The sequence below is a fragment of the Lepidothrix coronata genome, unplaced genomic scaffold (assembly GCF_001604755.1).
Source record: "Lepidothrix coronata isolate B3197 unplaced genomic scaffold, Lepidothrix_coronata-1.0 Scaffold64, whole genome shotgun sequence".
Classification (NCBI taxonomy): domain Eukaryota; kingdom Metazoa; phylum Chordata; class Aves; order Passeriformes; family Pipridae; genus Lepidothrix; species Lepidothrix coronata.
The window spans coordinates 2,141,434-2,164,555 of record NW_016690244.1 but is presented as its reverse complement, the minus strand read 5'-3'; the positions used below and the strand labels follow the sequence as shown (position 1 = coordinate 2,164,555).

The 23,122-nt window shown below is 37.7% G+C and overlaps 1 protein-coding gene across 5 annotated transcripts in view; it reads right to left on the bottom strand.

Moving 5' to 3' along the window:
* The window catches only part of RBMS3 (RNA binding motif single stranded interacting protein 3), a 711,089-nt gene that overhangs the window by 124,701 nt on the left and 563,266 nt on the right, over positions 1–23,122 (bottom strand). For all 5 annotated transcript variants that reach the window (XM_017817961.1, XM_017817959.1, XM_017817960.1 and 2 more), the window contains one exon: positions 19,787–19,866. In XM_017817961.1, the coding sequence (XP_017673450.1) occupies positions 19,787–19,866 (80 nt within the window). The remainder of the gene's footprint in view (positions 1–19,786; positions 19,867–23,122) is intronic.

Sequence of the window (23,122 nt, the reverse complement as noted above, 5' to 3'; positions counted from 1 at the left end):
ATGAAACCAAATCAAACAGTGCAATGGTTGAAAGTACTGATAGAGGAAAAGAAACCATGAACATATAAAATATGATAATCAAAATCCTTTCCAGCACTCCAGCCAGCCCACAAGAACTCTTTAGGGCATCTGAGCAAATGATGGATATTCTCTTGGCTGATAGCAGGGCTGATGCACAGAACACATTGTGTAGACAAATTATGCGACATGATGAAAAGAGGATGAACAGAAGAGGATGTATGCACATAAAGAGAAGCAAAGACATCAGGAGCAAGAGAAAATATCCTGGAGGAAATTTCTCATGGCACTAAAGAGATGAGTCATACTTAGAGAGACTCAGAGAGACAGATGACACTGTATGCTGAGGTGGGTGGCTAAAGGCAGTCTACAGGTGTATATTCAACAGGTAAAAAACTAAGGAAAAAAAGAGAAACAGCCATGCTAATGAACCTCCTTGCCATAAAACTCTTTCCCACCTTTTTTCCTTTTTAAATACGAATTGTGTATATAAATGTGCGTAAGGAATTTTAATGAGATGTACACTTTAAATATATTAAAATGAATTATGCAGAAAAGCAGTAGGAGAGCAACAGATGTACAGATTCAAGGGTGACATGCTTAGTTTCACTTGATGAATGTTTGTTTTGTTGTTTTGAAAAATTAATGTAATGAAATATTTAAAGTGAACAAGAAACTTTAAAATTGACTTGTGGGATGGATTGCTTCCTTACAAGGATGGGGTTTTATTACAGAAAATATGCTACTAGCATCCAAATCAGGATCCTATGAACAACCATTAAAATAATCTAGATATTTTAGGAATGTCTTAGAGACAGTGTGTTTTTAAAACCATAGTATAACACCTCTTATGGACTAATGAGATCAGAGAAGAAAGTCTTCACAGCAAACTTACAGGACAGCGTTTCTAATTTAAAAGGCAGTGAGATGATAAGTTTCAAAAACTTCTAAAGGCTGATAGAAGACCAAGGCTGTCCACTGCTCAAAAAAAAATCTGGACCACTGCTTTTACCTATACTAAATAGAGACAGTAATAATTATAGAAACTTCACTAACAGTTAATTGTCTTCTTTCCAACTGAAAGAATTAGAGAATTATGAGAATTCTCTTCATCTCATATTTCTGTTCTTAAAAGTGTCTCTTTTCTTATCTAGAGCATGATTTTCTGAGATTTCTGTTAAGCACTGAAGTTTTCAGGGATATTTACCTTTGAAAACTACCTTCGGGTATTAAACTTAGGTATCTAAACAAAAAGGACATCTGAAAACTAGACAAGAGATTCTCTGCCTAGGCTCTTCAGCTTTCATTGGCAAGAGCTATGAGGGAGTCACATATGCCTGCTTGATTCCTCACTGCAGTCTGTACAGCCTATAAAGAAAAATCAAGTACTAAGCTTTTGATTTCCCAAGCTGAGGTCAAATCCCAAATTGTAAATAAGAGTGAAGTTGTAATGCCCAATGGAAAGTGACTGTGAATGAAGCAACAAACTGGAATTATTAATCTTGCCCACAGCACCTCAGGGAATCAGAAAATTCTTACTATTTTCAAAGAATAAGAATATTCTTGAGAATATCCAGCCCCTCCTCCATGAGAAAATTGTTCATGAGGCAAATAAAGAAGACCAGAGGAGGTTATGATGACATAACTTGCATGCCGAGCCTTTGAAATGATAGCCTCGTGAGAAGGAACATGAATCAGAAAGATTCTTTGATTTTTCTTTTTAAAATAAAACCAAAAAAACTCACATTGTCCTGTACTATGCTCTTTACCATTTAGAATGGCTGGTAGCCAAGAAATGCAAACTAAATACGTATGAATGATACAGCTGCAAGGTTGTTCTGCAAAAACAAAAGAACTTTTTGTGGCCTAATAATGTTTCCCAACTCTAATCCATCTATTAAGAGATCACTACCGATAAAAGCAGCAGCAATGGGAAACCTTCTGGGTAAAAATGTCTACGTTGCACAGTATGTGGAAATTGTATTATTTTTGCAACAATTTAACCTCAAGCCTTATCTGCAAATCTGATAGACACCCCCTCTCTTCCCTATATCATGATACCCTATATACAGGATCCACAAATACGATACATTTTTATGGTGGACGTTACCAAAATCTGTTTTACTTTCATGAAACTTCAATTAAACAAGAGAGTGTAATTATCTGTTTACTGGCAAACAGGCAGCTCACATTAGTTCAGCTCTGCTTTGTTGAACTGTGTTCAACTGCTCAAAGCATTTACATGTTTCATTATGAGATTTCATCAGACACCCCTGGCTCCACAACCATGGCACAGAAAATGGGATGCACAATGCCCACTGCTCTCCGCATTTTGGCTGCTGCTTCTTAAAAGCTGCTCCTGCTCTCTACAGAAACCGTCTACAAGTATATCAAAGGTTAGGACAGCTTCATGTATATATGGTTTGCATTACCCACATCTTATCCAGGCTGCTTCCCCTCTCACGTTTTTTAGCATGGAAAATTGAAAATTAACTTTAGTGGTTTTGATTTTGCCTCACTTCAGTCATAATGCCTAAAAAATCAACAGTACATATAGTATTTTATACTCTATTAATCACATGCAGCCTTACATGCTGGTGTAACCTCCCACCAGTGCACACAAAGCCACCCTGTCCCTGCATGGCTGAGCTGGCATCCACATGCTGATGGCACAAGATTCATCTGACTGAATTGCCATTTAAACTCCTGATGGAGCCAGAAAAAACCTTGATCCTGGTAAATGTTTCAAGTGAGCTGTCCCCCTTCCTGAAGCAGACAGATCTCAGATCCGAAATGTCACGCACAATTACCCTAGAGTCCTTGACTCCGAATCTCCAAATAACTCCTGGCATTTTGCAGACGCTCCTCTTCCCCCCAACAATTTCAGAATTGGATTTTAATGAAATACAATGATTTTTCCTTCACAAGTAGTGGCTAGAATGAGACCCATGACTTAGCATAGGGGAAAAAAATTACAACATTCATTCTTACAAAATAAGTAGCAGAATGCAAACTATTAGGAAACAAATTGTAAGATTGCCTCACTATGCAGGCCACCTAAACATTTCCAGGATGCTTTTTATTCAGTGTGTTGGGACTTCTCTAATGGGATGGTGGGGCATACAAACACTGGCATTTGGAATCAGGTTTGTATTGTGATTCAGTATTGTGTATTACAATTGCTGGGTCACCTTCATGTTGTAATTTCCACATACTTCTGTATGAGTCTTCCAAATCAAAATTCCATGAAACATCAAATATCTCCAAAGACCTAAATTTGGTATTAAAACATTAAACAATCCTACTACCTCAGACCTGTTGGATAGGCTACAGTCTATTGGTCACAACTGGCAGCTGCCAAGTTTCCTTGGTGCTACAAGGACAAGGAGGTTGGAGAGTTGTGGGCCAGCAAGAGGGCCCTGTGTTTCTATAGGAGTCAGGAAGTAAGGCAGTGAGGTGACTCATGCTATCAAAGGTTGCTTTGGTGGCCACATGCAGGTGCAAACATCTCAGTGACCATCAGAGCAGTCTTCTGATGCTCCATGTCTCCAAGGACACCCAAAACAAACAAGATCGAGTCAAGCATAGGCTGCTGTCCTTTGGGTGGCATGCCAAAGAGGCACTTCACTGCGATGTGGACTGGAACACTTTGCTTGACAAGAATAGGCAGCAGATTAAGGAAAGGGACATTCGAGACAACACCTTTGTCACATGAGTCACCATCAATGCTCGTGTAAATGATGATGGGGTGGACCCCATGAAGCAAAGAGACAGAAATGAACTCAGGGAAGTGGTCTTATCAGAATTCCCTATAGGCCTATGTTCCCATCCTCACCGTGGGACCACTAAAATGGCAGGTCATTCATGTGATGAATGGATTGAATTCACTGTGCAGTGTCAATGATCACTATTACTGGTCTGAGATGGGGGTAGAAAATCACTGGCAACAGCTCATCCTCCTTGTAAGGGAAGAACGGCAGAGGTGAGGTGTGTGATCATGAAGTTTGGTGAAGAATATACAGGGTGACCACAGGCTTGTAAAGAAAACTGAACTGAACTCAATACAATGGACACCCCCAAGGTAAAGAGGCCTTTATTTTAGATAAACAGTACTACTGAGTGGATCACCTGTTTGTGTAAATGGAGTTCCTTGAGTTCATCCAAAAGTTGTGAATGTCCTCCTGAACCAGCCAGACTAGCATGGAGGAAGTGTCTAGAGATTTCAGGCCCATCTAAACTATAACATGTCGGCAACTAATAAAAGAAACTAGGGGAAAAAAAGCAATAGGTTTGAGCTGTCTTCAAGCCACATGTTCATTTGTGGTGACTGGGAATGCTCAGCATCATGATGGAGAAGCATATAGAGACTGGTCCTAGGAATCATGATTCTATTATGATTCTGCTGTAGATAACAATTGCTATATCAGGCTTGTGTTGTAGTTTCAGCTTATTGCTGTATTGCTGTTCTAAATCACAGTCCCACATAATGTCAAATATCTTTAAACAAATATAGTATTAGAAAACTGAACTCTTCTCGTGTGAAATATCTGAGGGAACCTGCTCAAAAAGTATTGAACTCTGACAAGTAGTTAGAGTCTCAGGAGGAAAAATGGTTTCTGTGGGCTGCTAATATGGCACTGCTGACAATGTAGGGCTCAGAGATTCCAAACTTGCCCCTTTTTATTTTTATACAGTGAAAAAAAACAATAAGCATAACAAAGAATAAAAATAGAGTAGATTAGAATCTTTTCTCTCAACCAAGCAGTAAGAGCCATGGGAAAGCAGTGATGATGCCATTAAGTGGCTATTCCCCAGCATCCTCTTCACATGAGCTCATATGCCCAAAGACATTCTCAGAACTGTCATCTCACTGCGCATGGAAACAAGTAACAAATTTTAAGGCAAATAAGGATTAAAAAAAAAAAAAAAGGTATTAGGAAAAAAAGGAGGGGAAGTCCTTTAACTAGGAAATTAAAACCAGAATCTGACAAAAGCCTTAAGCATGTTTCTAATTTTGGCAAAGGAAGAGACTGAGCATCTTAAAGACTGTCTTTTTGTCTGGAATAGACCTTTGAGATTTCCAAGCAGGCAACAAGCAGCGAAAAAAACTTCAATACACAGCAAAAATGATGAAATTGAAGACCAAATAGTAAAAGAAAAATATATCAGGATGTCAAATTCAAGGGAATGTGCTGAGAACAGGCTGTTTTTAAGACTGACGCAACTCTAAAGAGCTAGCACGGAAGAGGAGGAACTGTTTTAAGCTGATAGATGCTTTTGAATACTTAACAAGAGAAAACAGGAAATACCTAAGGAATTGTTATTTTGGTTTTGGCATATATTAGGGACAGACCTTTCAAGTGCCACAAGAGCAAAAGGATATCCTCTTCAAAGGAACACAAGTCCTGTTCCAAGAGCTAAGTTCAATTGCAGAAGCCCATAAAAATGAACTGAGGCAAGTGAATGTTAACATTCATAGCTCAATTCTCCATCCAGCTCAGCTGAGATTCAATTCCAAGAGAGAGGTATTTCAGCACAAAAGCACATGCCAACAAATTAAAGCAGTATCCAGATGGAAGATGCAGGCAGCAGTGGTCTCAAAAATCAGCACACAATGGTAAAATATCAGGAAACTTAATTCCTTAAAATTGATCAGCTAGAAAAACAGATTTATAATCATTAAAACCAAAAGAAAATTCATCAAACCCATAAAACTGAACACAATCTTATTTTTAGAAGAGTGAATGAGCTTGAACTAAGATGTAGGAGTAAAAACCAGATTTCTTTGAGATCCACTACTAATAATATGCATGAAAAAGCTATGCATTAATTATTCTTAGCACTCCAGACTTCTTACATGCTATCTTCCCTTCTTTGCTCTTACCTTCCCTGCCAAAGAATGGCCAAAGATTTTTCTCTATATTATTCTGTGAGTTAATTTGTTTGTAATACGGTCAAATATTAGGGATGTTGAATGGAATGGAAATAGATATGCATATTGAACAAAGAAAAATGTTCAAAAACTTCAAAGTGTAAAAAGAAAAGAACTACTTCTAATGTAACTGGATGTCAATATGCCTCTAAAAATTGGGTGATTCGGAGGAGTTCTTAGCTTGCTCAACCAACCCAGGTAAACTGATTTTGATCTATCCAAAATTATTAACTTTCATTTGACTTAATGAAAAAGATACAAATCATTCTTCAAAACCTTGGCAGATGTTAGAAAATGAACTTTGCTCTTTCATCCAGTTCCTCTTTTACTCTTTGTGTAGAAGTTTCAGACTTGGGAGACCACCGCTGTTTATGTAAAAAAAACAATCACGCATGTTTTCAAAATTTAAGTAAGGATTATTTAAGTATGTGCTAAAGAAACCTTCCTCAATCAAGGTTATCAATATGATTTCAGGGGGAAAAAAACCCAACAAAACATATATTTGTACACATACACAAAGTCCTATGAGAATCAGCTTTGACGGAAAATGAGATTGTCAACAATTCTGGTATGACAGGTGGGACCACTACTCAAATTTTCCCAGTTTTTGTTTGTATCTTCATCTACAAAAACCAACAGTGAAAGGCACATTCAAGTCAACATATTTCAGATGTGTCAGAGCTCAAAAAGCCTAAGCAAAATAGGCAAAGCAAAATGAGTAGCTGTCATACGGATTTAGCTCCAAAGCTACTAATTTCTTATCAAAGGAGGTTATCGGACAACACGAGGTTCCTCCTGTCTAATCTGTCACAGGCTAAAACATTAAGCAATTTTGACTCTGCATTGAGAAAAGTACAGCAACAGACAGGCTCTAGGTCAAAGTCATTGGCGCCCAGCCGGCCTACAAGGAGTGGAGGAATCTGTGCTGTGTCATCATCCAGCAAAACCCTTCCTTCAGGAGCGGGTAAGTGACAAGATGCAGACGGTGTCTCATCTAGTGCTGCAGGCACAGGACATGTAGATGCAGGATTGTATTTACAAGAAGTTCAGTACAGCTGAGACTGCTCAAAATCCATGGAGGAAATTTTTGAAATGTTGGCATAAAAGAGATGGTGACAGCAAGGCAATGCTAGCTGCAGGGAAGACACACTGCGCTAAGCCTGCTGGGAAAAACAAGGAGTGATGGACAACCATGTTATTAACCGAGATGCTCCCCGCAAAGTGCTCAGCAGCAAGGAAAGTGAGATGCAGCTCTTCTCCAAGTAGCTGCTTGTGCAGGTTAAGCTGGTTCTTACCAAGAAAGTAGCAGTTTAAGAAACACTAATAAAGTAACAAAATGAGGATTAAAACAAAGACCAAACATACGGTATTTCTAACAGCTGCAGCTCCCTCACAGAAAGCATGCTCTGTGGAGTTTGCCCTGTGGTACCTAATGAAGGGCTCTCGACTCATAGGTCCAGTAGAAGGACTGACATCCTAACGAACTTGGTATTGTCTCTTCCCCTGACTGACCTTTCCCTGCCACATCCCTCTTAGATGGTGTACATAGATCGTTGATAGACCCCTATCCGTAATCCATCAGCTGGGTTAGATAACTGAGTTACTCTCATTTCTTAACTAGTGTTTGTAAGTTCCGACAGCTACATTTCATTTTATTAAGTGTACTTGTGCTGGCTAAAGCCTTTCACGATACCTCCTTAGGGCACTATTACAGGTTTCAGATCGAGACTGGACTGCTTGGGAATGGTTGTGTTCCTGGAAAAAGGCCTAATTACAACCTCAATCTTGCACAGCAGTCACCTGTAGTCTCTGTCTGTATTACTTTTCCCCTGCAGAGGGTCAGAAACATGAAAATAAATAGAATTAAGTTTGTGTTTGTTATTAGACAATGTGCAGCAATCAGGCAGAAAGGTTTTCATGTTCACTGTTAGGTACAGGATCTGATGCATGAGAAATGGTAATTAGATAACAAATTAGCCATTGATTCAGACCTGTCAGTGGTGACTGAAAACCATTATGTGGTGACTGCTCTTTTTTGGAGGTCTGTTTGAAGTATGTTGGTGGTCCTCATGTATTTCCTAGAAGAACATCTGTTGAACAAAAACCACTATCAAAATCAATACAATTAGCATCTTTTTGAAACTCTCGCCTTAAAGGAAGGGTGGATCTTTTTCCTGATCCTGAGTTGATCTTTCTTGTGGGACAAATAGAAACTTTCAGCTTCCGAGTTGTTGTTGCTGGATAAAGGAACAGCTTTATTTCCCAGGTCTGACAGTCTGGTTTCATCTATTAATTTTCATATACTTGATTATATTAATGTTGATTAATGGTCAATAGTGCAAATTAAGCCTAAAAGACTTCAATACTTAAGTATCCATGCAAATTAATGGGACTAACTTACTTCTCACTCAAACTATTTCAAAAAATGCCAAAAATGTTAAATAAGGAACAGATACTGTAGGAGTAGTATGGAGGCCACTTACAGAATAAGCCTCCTTTATGTCACTACTCTGGCATCCAGAAAAAGCTTTTGGAATCAGTGATCACACCAAATGATCAGTACAGCAGAATCTTGAGACAGACCTCTCCTTATGTACATTTGTAGGGGTGCTGAACATTTTTTACTTTTTCAAAGCCAGCAAACAAGCAATGTCTTGGGGGAAAAAAAAGCTTTAAAATTAAATTTCAGAGACACTCCAACTCCTGTATCTTCAATACCTTCCATCTTGAACTATTACTGTCCCATCTACATCTTTTATTTTCTTAGCACCAAAATCAAATTCCATTTCGCAGGAAACTTCTAGTATACAAGGCTAAAACCAGCAAGCCACATCATGGGATGCATGAAAGGACTATATTTGGTTGAAATTACAGGCAGGCAAAACATATATAAATGAAAAACCGCCTACCAACATCTCAATCACAAAAAATTGCATTTAAGATTTTTAATGACTATTCCTTCTTACATTATATGCAATATGCTGAAATAAAAATAACTCATATGGAAAATGAACTACTCAGCCTAACCTTGTATCCACCACACACCATGCCTGTTGAAATTACAGCCTCCTAAGGCTAAGGTAAGTTTCTTGGTGCTGCTGCTCACATTGAAGAAGAATATTCTCTGCTTTTAAAGAATTCAGCTCACTTTTGCCTGGTTTCTATTAGAGCCACCCTTGGGACTAGTCTGAAATCAGATAAATTAAAAATGAAAATAACCAATGACATCAACTCCTACATCAGTGAAATACAGACTCTCACAATATATTTACTGCTATGCTACCAGCCTTCTTTTGAAAATCCCAAATGCTGAGGCTTTCATTACGTTGTAATGTAAAACTCCTTTGATGGAGAATTCCTTGAAGGACAGCACTTTGAAGGGCAGGTGCTCATTCATGGTGCTGTTACAGTGGGTGAGAGGGGGAAATCCAGACAAGAATACAGTTAGTAGGCTGCTGGGTCGTATTTTCTTAATTTGCACACATATTTCAAATTTTTGTAGTGCTATCTCTAAACTACAAAACTTCACATATGATCACAAAGTTATGGAGGGAAGAGGTGAAGAAGCAAAGAGGGGAAAAGAAGGGGGAAAGGAAGAAAGAAAATGAAGAGGAGAAAGGAAGGAAAAAGCCAGAGGACAAAAAGGCTCAGAATCAGTGAATTCACCGTGTAATCAGTAACCTAAGTGAGAAAGATGCTAATTGTATTCAGTAACACAATACTATGCCTGAAGAGCCACTCATGATAACTGGGATATGTTTTGTTAGTTGTTTTTTGGGGATTTTTTTGTGGTTAAAATTAGAATTTTTTGTAATATAAAAGTCTTATGTGAAGTAAGACTTGTCAAACTTGGCCTTTGAAAAGTACTTTCTCATGCCATATCTCTGCAATCTAAAAGTTAAATTACTCCTTTCCCCTTTTCTATCTCATATTTTGGTTTCTTTTTCTTTGTTGAACAGCAGCAATTCTGAAAACATTATATACTTGAGAATTATAGACTGGGTGGTAGGGGAAAAGCTACATTTTATAAAATGCTGTTTTAATGAGCTTTAACAAAAAGGACAAATGTAAAATCAGATATCCATGCCTTTCCCCTCCCTCTTGATGTCTCTTACACTGTAGAAGGTAAATTGCAGGCACATCATAGAGAGTGAGGCAGTCCTAGGAAAATGTAGGCTGCTTTGCTCCTCTTTCAAGTTCCTATAATTGAACCCGAAAGACCTTTCTATGATCTTGTGATCAAATGCTGCCATTCAAACAAGAAAGGTTAAGAGAAATGGCTAAGAAATGGGGCTTTTACAGCTGCTAAGGACTGCTGACCAGCATAATGACATTGTTATTGTGACAAACAAAGCCAAAATCAAATAGAATGTCAGCCTCCTCCTGCTTTCCCGGTGCTTTCAGGCTGAATTGCTTTTCTCTGTTTTGCAGTACCATTGGAGGAGGAGAAGGGGGAGATAGAGACTTCAAGTACACAAGAGCCTCCTGGTATTCAAAACATATGGAAAGGGAAGAGAGAGGCTTCAATTATGCAAGAGGCTTCTGGTATTCAAAACATATGGAAACTGCTGTTGTGATACCATTCATCTTAGTTTGTCTGGATGAATCACAAAGGGAAAGATCTTCACACGCTACTTCAGACACTTCATGCCACTTCATGCTCGGGGGAAGGTCTGTAGGAGAGTCCTCAGTGCTCAATACTCCTCTGGTGGCAGGGACAGGGAGAAAGGGAGGGTGGCAGAAAGGCAAGACTAGAAAGGGAGGAGAGACCCTGAGTACATTTTCCCATTATGTGTGCCTTCCCTCTCTTGTGGAGCTCCCTTTCTCACTACACAGTCATTCCTAAAGGCATCAGCAGCAAATTTTTCCCTAAACACTTAAGGACACACCAAGCACCTGCAGACTGGCTTCTGTTCACAGAATTACTCAGTAGTTGGGATACATATCCTGTCTTTCAAGCCACCAAATTCTTTACAAGCTCTGCCAGTAAAAACGTATTTTTACTGTTCCAGCCCCGATGGGGCAAACCTACCTGAGATCCTCCATGAGGCTTATGGCCACCCAAGTGTGCTTGAAGGGACATTGCCTGGATGTTTATTGATTTTCAGTGGTGTTCCAAAACATGTGAAAAATCAATTGGGGACAAAAATCAATTATTGGGACATCTGCAAAGGCCTATCCCAGAGGCTTCCACTTCTGGCTGAAATATGGATGTCCAAAGGAGTGTGTCAAAAAATATGCATTTGTACATTGTTAAGCTTCAACAAAACATTTTAGTTCAGGCTAGTTGGAATTTACAGGGCAAACGTTCAGACTGATACTTCTGACATAAACTTCACTATGCTTCAAATTTAAAGGTGTTTAATGTGAAATCAAGTGGAAAAGTGTGAGAGAGACAGTGAGGAGAAAGGAAGAATTTTTCTATGAAAGGTCTGAAAGGGGAATAATTTTCCTCAGCTAAAAAAAAAAAATCATGTAAAACACTTGCTGGATATTATTATTATTGAGCATAACACACTACAAGCCCGAGCAGTTAGTCTGTGCTTAGCCTTCCTCAAGTTGCTTTTTTAAATGAGTTTTAAACTAGTTGGCTCAGGTGTGACAACACTATACCGCAGCAGTACGGTCTGCAAAGCAGATGTACTCCATCATTTAAAGTGTCCTGAAGGGACCAATAAAGTAACGCAGGAGAGGAAGAAACAGGAGGAGTTGTGCCACTGCTGGCCACAGCTGATGAAAAAGCAGAATTCCTCCCTGAAATTTGAATCATATATAAACGACTTTACAATGTTCCACATTGTTTCATGCTCTGATTTGCATATTTTTATTTGCTTGTTTTGCTTTGTTTTAAATTGCCAGCCCTTTAGACCTAAACAATCTGAAATTCAAGCTGTGAGTCTTTCTGGCTCATAAATTTTGCCTGCCATAACACCTGTGCAACTCGTCTGTCTTGTCTTGGATTTTACAAGTGCATCCAAGGAACAGCACTGTCCCTGGACCAGAAACTTGTTGACACTTTTCCTGCTGATGTATGAGGCAAGACAGAATTCAGTACACACGCTCTCAGCTGTGCCGGTTATACAGCAGTAACATATAGAAGAGACTTTTTTGTTCGTAAGCAAATATATCCGACATTACACACGAATGGAATAGATTTTCTGAATTGGAGGATTTACTCTTAACAGCAAAAAATGCATTTTGAGTTAAAAGAAAGAAGGTATATATTAAAATTAATTTCGATAAACTGCGGCACAGTTCATTGCCAGTAGATACTGTGAATGAGAAAGGAATGCAGTTCTCTGTTTATGCTGCAGACTTCTGGAAATCTTAGGAAAGATATGACAGGTGATACTGTGACAGGAAGAAACAAGGAATAATCTTTTCTCATTTATATGCCATATTGTTCTCTAACTTTCATTCTTATAAACCAAGTGAAAGATCTTAATCCAAACTGCAGTACTGCTACTTTATACGCCATGACCTGAATTTCTGTGACATCACAAACTGATCTTATGCATTTTTTATTACTTCTAGTTACAAAGTAATAAAAAAACCCCAACCCTGTGAAAGACTTCCTCCTTAATTATACAGTCAGATTACAAAGCTCAGGATTCTATCCTATGTTTTTTTAAAATACAAAAAGATATGGTTCTTTTCCAAAGAACCTACAGACCAGTACAAGCTCAAATGAAACACAACATAAATATGTAACATATCAGATCTTTGAGATTGCCCCCATCATCAACAAGTTTATATATTTCTGGAAAAGCAGGCTTTAGAACACGTCAACACTCTGTCTTCTCTCACACAACTTCTCTCATGAGCTCAAACTACATGATTTAGCACTGGTACACATAATGTCTGAAACACAAATTAGCTCAACTTGCGTTCCTCTAAGAAATAAGCACATACCAGCTATTGGGGTTTATTGGGTAAACATCTAATTCTGTATCCTCCTAACCAAAGGGAGTCTTTTTTGAACTAAATGGAAATGTGATAAAATCTTGAGTAGATAGGAAATTTATTTTTTTTTGTAGAAAAATATCCCTTGCCTTCAAACAATATAAATTATACACAAACTTCAAGATCCAAGAAATCTAGGAAATTTGGAATGGATCTTTGCAGTATGACATGGAAATGTGTGCTATGAAACCACAAGCATCTACACAAATGTCAGCACAGGAAGGACAACTGAAGGTTACATAAACGTAGTTCTTATGAAAAAAAAAAAAAAAAGAGCTAAAGATAGAGAAACCAGTCTTGTCCAGTGATACAAAATTACACACTTAACATTTGAAATTCTCAAGAATGCCATGAAGAAAACCAAATATCATTAGACTTTTGAAGTCTATGTTTTAAAGGAGAGAAACTTTGCAAGTCTAAGAAATACTTGATTTCAGTCAAAGTCACAACCTATTGGAAATCTATTGCTGCAGAGTCAGTACAGGCTGGATTAACTACAAAGGAGATTTGGCCAAGTACCGTAAGGAGGGCAAAGTCAGGAGCCTGAGCTGGTAGTGTGTGACAGCCGGGCTCTAAAAGGGAGAGCAGAACATGGAGCAGCAATGAGGTTGGCCACATCACAGAAAGCCTGCACGAGCCACAAACCAAAGCCTCAGAGATGTAATCAGGGAACTGTTTTCTAAGAAAAAGGTTTTATATTTTCCACTAATTCAGTACCGATTCTGTAGTTTCTTGGTTAGAAAGTCCATCTTTATGACCGTCTTCTACAAAGTCTGTGTGATCTTAACCATTATGTGATGTCTGAAAAATGAAAACTTATTTCCCTAGGGACACTGTCTTCTGAGAGCTGTATATAACACTGAGGCACCTCTTAACATCCAACACAGCCCAGGCAATAGGTCCACAGATCCCATTCTGCACCAAACAGTTACACTGGCCTTATGGTCATCACAAGGACTCAAGCAGGACAGTGACAGAAGGAGTTAAAGATTTTAACTGTCTGTCAAAGATGAAGACTGGGAACCAACAGACATTAAAAAAATGTTCAGAGGGTTTGCGATGTGAAAGAAATTTCTCCTAACAATGAGCTGAGCATGTGCATCAATGGAGCACAGAATGTGAAAGATAACAGCAATTCCATAAAAAATGTCAGCCAGTAATTGGAAACAGGACAAATAAATAGAAAATTTGTTAAACAGGGTTTTTTTTAAAAAGTCTTTACATGGATCGTATTTTCTGATACAGGAGGGAAGAATTTATATAGTGCAGCCAGCAGATAACAATGAAAAACCAAACCTGAATTCTTAGAAGGTAGACAATATAAGAGATTCAGATAACTAACATCATATACATGAAAGGAACTGAGAATACAAGCTAGAGAATTGGGGGTGTTTGAATAAAGACAATTTTTGAGGACAACAATATGTAATAGACAACCCCCTTCTATAACTAGCTTCACTGAGTATTACCAGTACCAAACCTAGCAGAATACTCTTTATTCTAGGTTCTCTGTAGCATTCAACGAATGTTTAAAGGTAACTACAAACCCATACCTAGAGTTTGTAGGTTTAGAGTTTTGGCTGCTGTTTAAAACAGCAAAAACATATACATATATACAGACAGCTAGGCAGTGCCCCAAGAATATAGATTTGGAAGAGTTTTCTCAGAGTTTTATGCATATATATAGACAGATAATTAAATAAAAAGATAAACACCAAGAAACGGGGAAAAAAGTTATCAGACAAAACATTTTAAGTTCATTCACAAAAAAACCACAATTTACAGCCTCACTAATGACAAACTAAATAGTATTAGGTCATCCACTAAGAGAAAACCAGTGGAAGACGTTGTTAATACCCAGTTCACAGTTAACCCTCAAATGGAATACTGTTTCCTCATGACCATTTTAGCCACAATCTCCTAGAAAACATGCTGCTCTAAATAGTGTATTCCAAATTCTACTTCTCTGAAGCAAAGATTAATTATTTGAATTTAGTCTCTGTGGTGGAAGAATCTAAGAGATGACTTAAGAGAAATATTTAAACTAAGTAGAGAGGCAGAAAATATCCATTCATTCTGGTGAAATGAGTCCATAAAAATGCAGTGCTTAGGACCCTTTCAAGAAAAAAAAATAAAGCATGGCCATTAACGATTAAAGCAAGATATGAGGTATTTGCAAATACATCCGTATTGTTGCAGATAATTTCTTTCCCTTTAAGAGTTTTTGCTCTAGTAAAAGTCAGTATCAAAATGCCACTATCACTTGTTACTTGTGGGTTTCTTAACCTACACAAGGATAGTACTTCCCTCTTCTTCCTTTTTATCAGATACTTTTTTAATCTGGCATTAGAATTAGCAACAAAAGCCCCTAGAGAAGAATATTCTTGACCATGTATTGTAGCATTCATGTGTCTCAATTGTTTTAAATTTTCCCTGAAATAGGAACTGGCCTAATGTCTTCTAAAAACCCAAAGTATTTACAAAGCAAGTGAAATTTAGGAAGTACTATAATGACTAGAAAATGCTGTGAGGGAGCATAATGGATGCATCGGCAGAGGATAATTACTGCAATTGAGGCATGTTCCCATGAAATTCCAGAGAGAAAAGTAAGAACTTGTTAAATCTTTGCACTTATTCAGAAAGAGAAAATGAAGTTATCTAAAGACATCCAAGGATACTGGGAGACGAACAAAAGCTCTGTGTAAATATCATACCCTAAGCTTGCCCATCCAAAGAGAAATCAATTTGTTACTGACAGACAAGCTAGGAATTTTTACTTGAATTCAGTGATTGCAAGATGTCATAGATTAGCAGGATTTTCATATTCACCAATGAAAATAGATGCAGCACTGAAAGAGAGAGCAAGCTACCCTCATCATTAGTAGAGCTCTTCACATCTTGATGGAGACGTACAGTGCCATAGTCTGATGCATTAATTTGCTGACTTCTCTTACAGAGTGGCAATGTGGGGCCCATGCAATAAGTTTCACATAAGGCTGCACTCTCTATAGGGAGAAAATATACCCAGCAGGCCTTGGTCTATTTATCTCAGAAAAGCAGTGCTAGTAAAGGGAAAACAAAAAAACCTCACAAATAAAACCCACTAAAATAATAATCACTCAAAGCTACACAGAATATTTATGAAGTTCACATGGAATCTGCCAGGCACTGAGATTTTGCAGATTTCTGGAGACAACTGTACTTTCTCAGTCTGAAAGAAATGCAAAGATATTAACTAATTATTTATGGGCCAACCAATTACTTTGTACTGTACATCTAAGACTGAACATCATGAAATGCTTATTAGTTGAGCAAGCAGGACAGTGGAACAATTCCTTTTGGAATGGAATGAAGCCAAGGAGTCAGATGGAGAAGGATCCTTAATGAGAATAATTCACTAACACAGACATGATACTGCTCAATTTACCTAGGAATTATACAACTGATGAGCAAAATATTTCAAGAGTCAGAAAATAACCCGTACATTATCACTGAGTTGAAGCAGAGTGATTTGGAGCTGCAAGTGCTCAGTTCTGTGATTTTTAAGAGACAACAGGCAGTAATTGAAGTTAGAAAATCAAACAGGGATAAATGTATTTTTGCCTTGGGAACATGCAGAATACAGAGTCTCCAGAGTGTCCTGTGTACCCTCCTTTTCTTGAAGATGCAACACTGCTTTCCTGCTGTACTGTTGGGTTGGATCAGCTTAGATGTACTTGGACTCAAACATCCAGATACACAACAGTTACTCTCTTGTAACTTCTTTCTTACTTCCAACAACAAAAAAAAAATACATATCCAACTAAATTTACATCTCATTTGCCAAGAAAAAAAACCAAGAGTTGAAAAAGAGCTCTGTATCCAAAATTAATGTTTGAGATAACTCTTTGGGCAGATATAACTAAGTCACGGCCCACAATTTATTCTGCCAAGAAAGCCAAAGCCATAGTGTCCAATCTTTCTGACGGGTTGTTCAGCATCATGTGAAAGCTACCTACTCCAGTCCTTCTTCCATCATGACTTGGTAATCAGGCAAAACTGTCCCTGGAACACATGAGCATTTTATCCTGTAAACATGGTAATCTTACAAACATACATCCCACAAGATGTATGGGTAACACAACACCAGAATCACAACTCGGGGAATCCAATTGGGGAACACAGCACAGATGGAAGCGAGCTGCCGAAATGATTTGTCTGATTCACAATCCCACTGCCTCAGGCCAGTACAAAATGGCCTGCAGCAGGCTGATTTCCTTCTTGATGGGCCTCAAGCAACCTTCTATTAGCTGGCAAACCTGAACCAGAACACTAGAGCTTGGATGAGAGGAGATGTGGACAAAAATGCAAACCCCTCTCAGTTCACTGCTACACCTGAAAGAAATCCAGCTGAAAATCCAAAATCAATGTAATTTAACCCTAAAAGGATTGATTCATTTCCTCTCTCAGCAAGAGTAGGTCTCTGAGAAGCAGAGGTTAGTAACAGATAGTGTGACATACTTCTGCTAATGTTCTCCAGCTCCTCATTTTTAACTGCTATCCATAAAGAGGTCACAGCAATAACTAGAGATGATTCTCTTTTTATGCCAATTACTGAGATGCTGGGAGTATCATTTTCAGACTCTGACTGTGATTTTCCAAGTACACTAGGAGACTTGATTTTCCTTCCTCTTCCATACAGGAAGATAAGCAACTGCCAAGAGGGGAATAAAGCGAGACACTCCTATCTTTGCTGAGAGTATTAAATACAGGTTCATAGCACAGATGTATAAACCGAGTACAAGCCTTAACAGGAATCTATGTAAAGAAGAAGAAACTAAGAGTGAGTATTCTTTTGCACTGGATCAAAGGTAAATTAATATGATCCTTTGAATCACCTCAACTGCAAGGGTTGAATACAACAAATCTTATAATTATGGTTTTAAAGAGTGCCCTACTCTAATAATGAGGCACAAATAGTCTATTTTATGTGGATTAAATACCCTATGACAATTTCTAATGCTCTGTGTTTGGAGCTACAAAATCTGTCTCCCAAAACTTAAGTACAAAATAGGATCTTACCTAGTGCATAGTTGAGTGAGTTCAGTTACTGGTTCAGTGACTTTGCCACAAGATGCTTTAGGCTATACCTGAGTCTGAACAGTACTAAGGTAAATAAAAACTCTTAAAATGGTAACTTCCCAAATAATCCTTGCAACTAAATGCCACCTGATAAAAATAATCACAAGAGAAACTTTGTAGATAATCTTTCCACATGGACACCTTCTTCAAGAAACTAAGAGCTGATTAATGTCCTTTAAGAAAGCATCAGAAATTATAGCCATTAAAATCCAATTTCAGTGTATCTCTTGGAACAGAAGTAAGTAATCATGCTATCTTATCAAAACTCCTATATTGATATTCCACACTGTTCATGTTGAATACCCAGTATATTCCCGATTAATTAAAAAATTAAAAAAGAAGGAAAAAAGAAAATTTATTTTCAATTTCTAGCTTTCATTCTTTACCATGTAGCCTTTTTTGTCTCAAGCAGGCTCTGTAAGAATATTCTACTTTATTTCTGGATCTAATGATGTCTCTCTGAGACAACTGGGAATGTGACCATGCAGGGTTATCATGACAAAGCTGGACTTACTAATTCCTTGCTATTCACACTCTTTCCATTGGGTGTTGCTATGATATTAAACAGATTACTACTGGGACTCAATGTATGCATACAGAATAGCATGCTAAGTTCTCTGCCTATGTTGCTTTGCCCACTGTTCTATGCAGCCCAATTCTGTTTCCCTTCACAAAGTTGGTGGTGTAATTCATTAGTTGGTGCTGAGAAAAATTGTCAGTGACTACTTTCAAAAAAAAAAAATCATAAAATGGAGTCCTGCAGCATGTACTAAAAGCGTTATATTCTTTCATGAAGGTGATATGACTAAAATTTATATGTGCATTGCAGCACTCAATTAATGTACACAGTAGCTGTGCAGATGGCTCTTTTTTAATTAGAGTATTTAGTGCATCTTCTGCACAAAGAACTAGGCAATGAATAAGGAGGACTTTAATGAAAGTAACCAAAAAAGGAAATATTTTAATGAAAGTTTGGGGAGGGGGAGGGAGAAAGAGATAATAACTTAGGACACAATTCTTGCAAGTATTTCCTGCTCATTGGATGCAGCTCTTCAGACAATCCAAATTAGATATCTTTGCAGATCTGTGGCCTTGGGGAGGTCTTGTCAAGCACTAAGTATCAGGCAACTGATCGCTAAACTTTGCACAGCTGAGGGACACACAGATGACAGCTGAAGATTTGAAAAACAAAATAATGGCTGAAACTTGACTTTCAATGTGGCAAAGACACACCAATGAGTGTATTCTACGGGTATTATGAGAAAACATTAAGATTTCAATAAGTTATGGCAAGTACAAATGGTATAAAAAAGTATAATATTTAGCAACACTAACCAGTAAGTGTAAAGAATATAAAGTTACTACAGCCTGAAATCCTGGCTATTTTATAACCTATAACATAGTTGCTCATCTAAGTATATTACTAGTTTGTTAGAAAAGCACCAGCATTATGTGGCCTCTACTCTAATTGGGGAAAAAAACCCCAACAACATTTAATATTAAAACATTTAAACAACAACATTAATGTTATATGTTCTTAAATTTACTGCTGTCAGGCACAAATGCTTGAAGTATACAAACTTGGGCAAGAAAGAAGATGCTACAGGTCATAAATGATTGGCTTCAACCAGAGAAGTTATATGTCCTTTTAGCAGGGGCAGTAATTTAAGACACTCTCAACACAAATTTCAGTATTTCTGTATTCTAAACTCTTCAGTGAATTTTAAATTTCACAATGATGGCTAGACTTACCTGGTAGACCAGGTGGGGTTTTCAGATATTTGCCATTAAAATGTTGAATTACTACTTCACATTTTTCTGTAGACTCCATTCTGGAAAAGAGAAGAGAGTGGAATATGGGTAGAGCCTATATGTGTTACTAGAATATTATGAAAGTACTCAGTCAGCAAAAACAAAAAGCAAAAGGAGAAAAAAAGGACAAGCACAGATGCTGAGAGAAATCTTCAAAGCCGCTCTTGCTGATTTCTGTGGAGAAACGAGTTGAGCTCATTATGATACAGTGTGACTTGGGAGGAGGACCTGCCACCCTCACAGTCTGCAGCTGCGCTCCTGGCTGTGTGTGAGCTGCAACAGTGTCAATGAACAGTCCCCTCTTCCCTCTGGGGAATCATCCTGAACAAGGAGAGTCTTTATGCTCTCAGGTGCTGCTTGGAAAGGCAAAAGATGTGTTTGTAGATTCCTTGTATACCCAAAATAACTTCAAACAGCATAAAAGAAATGAATTACAGAATTTGGAGAAGAACACAGAGGATGAAACAACAATTATTGAGGATCACAATGTTAAAAAACAACCTGCAAAGACAGACTGTATAGCAAAACCAAAGGCAATGCATATATGTCCATTACAACATGAAGCCAAATACTGGCTGAAGATAATAATTTACATGTAATGCTGGCAAGGAAAATGTCTTACCCTTCATCTCATATAACCTCAGGATAACTTTCAGCATTGAGACATTAAAGCATTAAGAGTGAATTGGTACGCATATTTTTTAAGAAATATAAGGAATACAAAGCTATTAGTCAAATCCCAAATCATGGTTATACCACATCTGGGAAATTACCATTCTTTCAGGTCTTGTAAATTAACTGCATACTAGTTCAGAGAACGGTTGACTTTGCTACAGAGTGGGTACAGAAACTTTGAAAAGAGGAGAGAAATGTAAAGCTAATAATTTCTTAGAAAAATAGTGTTATGCTCCTTCAATACACCAGTGGTTACCTCCAGGTGCTCTCCATAAAATAACTCCTCTGACACATATATTGCTTACTTCTCTCCAGTCTATATCTTGTTTAAATGAATTTATCCACCATGTTTCATGGCACTTGGTTTTTGGAAAGAGTGGCTCACATACAGCAGCAGCAGTTTGTCTCCCAGGACACAATTTTGCCAGAGTTCGAAGGACCACCCCATACCACTGAAAAAAAATAATTTAAGGATCCTGCTTGCCTGTTTTAAGCCTTTGAGGAAGTCAAAGTCTTTCATCCTTTTGTTTCAAGTGAAGTAATTAAAAATTGCCCCTTCCATGTTGTATCACTGCATATCATGTGGGCTGGGCTATTTCTACAAGCACAAAGACAGCGACTTAGACTGTTCACTTTGGCTTCATTCAGATTTAACTAAGCGAATGTCTGCATCGAACCTTTAGAGACTCTTGTCTCTGAAAGAATAAATGCAATAAAAGTCTGTTTTCTGTAGCTGCAGGCACTTGGTGTCAAACCATGTTATGTTGCACCACACAGCAGTGACAATTTCATTTTAATACATGGGGTACATTTTAACAAGCCAAAGCAGTCCTTGCAAAGAATGCAATATATAAGCTGCCAAGTGAAAGAGACTCAGTGCACTTCATGCATTTTATGAGGGAAGAGAATAAAAGTGAAACCCACAGTGTTCTGGGATAAAAAGGCCATCATTCGAATAGCACTCTGAAAAAGAATGTGCACATTTTCTTCTCAAGTTTCACAATTAGCGGTTCTCAAATGCCATTGCCAGCTATCTGTAATCTGGCACACGCTTCGCTTGAAACCGACACTGGCATTATCGACTCGGTTTGAAAAGGCAGCACAATAGACAAAGCCCTCTATACATGTTCCCTTCAGACGTGTTGCTGAGTAACAACTGCATCCATCCCTCATCCGCCCCACCTGAGTCCTCGCCTGCTTCCTGCAGTATGAGCCTGTGGGGATAGACTTCCCTCCCGGCCGTGCCACGGTTGGTCAGATAGCCACTCACTAATCAGGATGGCATCTATTACAGGGCCACTGAAGTACAAATTATAATTTACACTTGCCCACAATACTCCTTTTTTAGAAATAACCCATTCAAATTGTGTTCTTCAAGATGATTAGCCCACTGACTGACTGGGAAGAATCAGAGGCATAGCGCAAGTACATATATTACTAAAATTGTATGATACTTGCCATAACAAGACCCTCGTTTTAGTTTAGTTAAAATTCTGATCAACATGAACCACTTAGGTGGCAATGTCTATGGCAGGCACCTACACGTGAGTTGAACCTGTCTGCACACATCGATTCAGATATTACACTTTCTCTCGTTTTATCCATAAAGATTAGCCTTATCTAGGCAGAGGCCCAATAAAAATATACTTTTCTCAGGTCCCCACTAATAAATTCCATCTACTTTTTCTTCAAAAAGCTGTGGCACTCCTCTGCTGTAGAATGTGTTTGGAATTATTCTTCTCATCTGAGATAGACATGTTTCAAAATGTTGCTTGAGACTATTATTTAATAAAAATATCACTAACGGAATTGTTACATGTTAAAAGCCTCTAGGGGACAGGTTTTCTATAAAAGAATGTCATTGGAGTCCAGGTAAACTTGGGAGAAGAGCACTCTAAAATACATTTTTTAATATTAGGGCTTTTTTCATAATTTATAGAACAAAAATATGACCAAATATAATATTCTGGATAAAAGATAAATATCTTGGATGCTTCAAACACTTCTATTGAAAGATACAGGTATTCAACACTCCTGCTGGAAAGAGAAGGACATCAGCTTTACATGATATTAGAAATTTCCTTCTGATTAGGTAATTTGTGAAGTATATTTTCTAATTCCTTTCAACAGTATGTTTTTGGTGGTGATCATGAGAGGATCTAAGACAATAATGCATGTTTAAATGCAATTGGGGGATAACTATAATGCATCTGAGCATTATTTTGAACCAGGAAATGCACTGTAGGAGAAAAATTATCAAAGCCATAGACTTTTATGATTTTTTAAAGCCACAGGTAATGATCTAAACCCAAATAAACTAGTAAAAGCATGAGAATTTATTTTTACCTCTGTCTATATATCTCCCAGTTCTGGAAACTAAGTTTTAAAGTTCCCAAATACAACATAATTAATGAGACTGTCTATATTCTATTCTATTTGAAAGGAAGTAAATTTTTAAAAATCTGTACAGTGTTTTTATGACTTTTTTTCTAGCCATAGTTTTTAAATTAAAGATATGTCAATAGGATTAGTAAAAGAACAACAAAAAACTAAAAAACAAACAAACAAAAAACAAAACAAACAAACAAATAAATAAAAAAA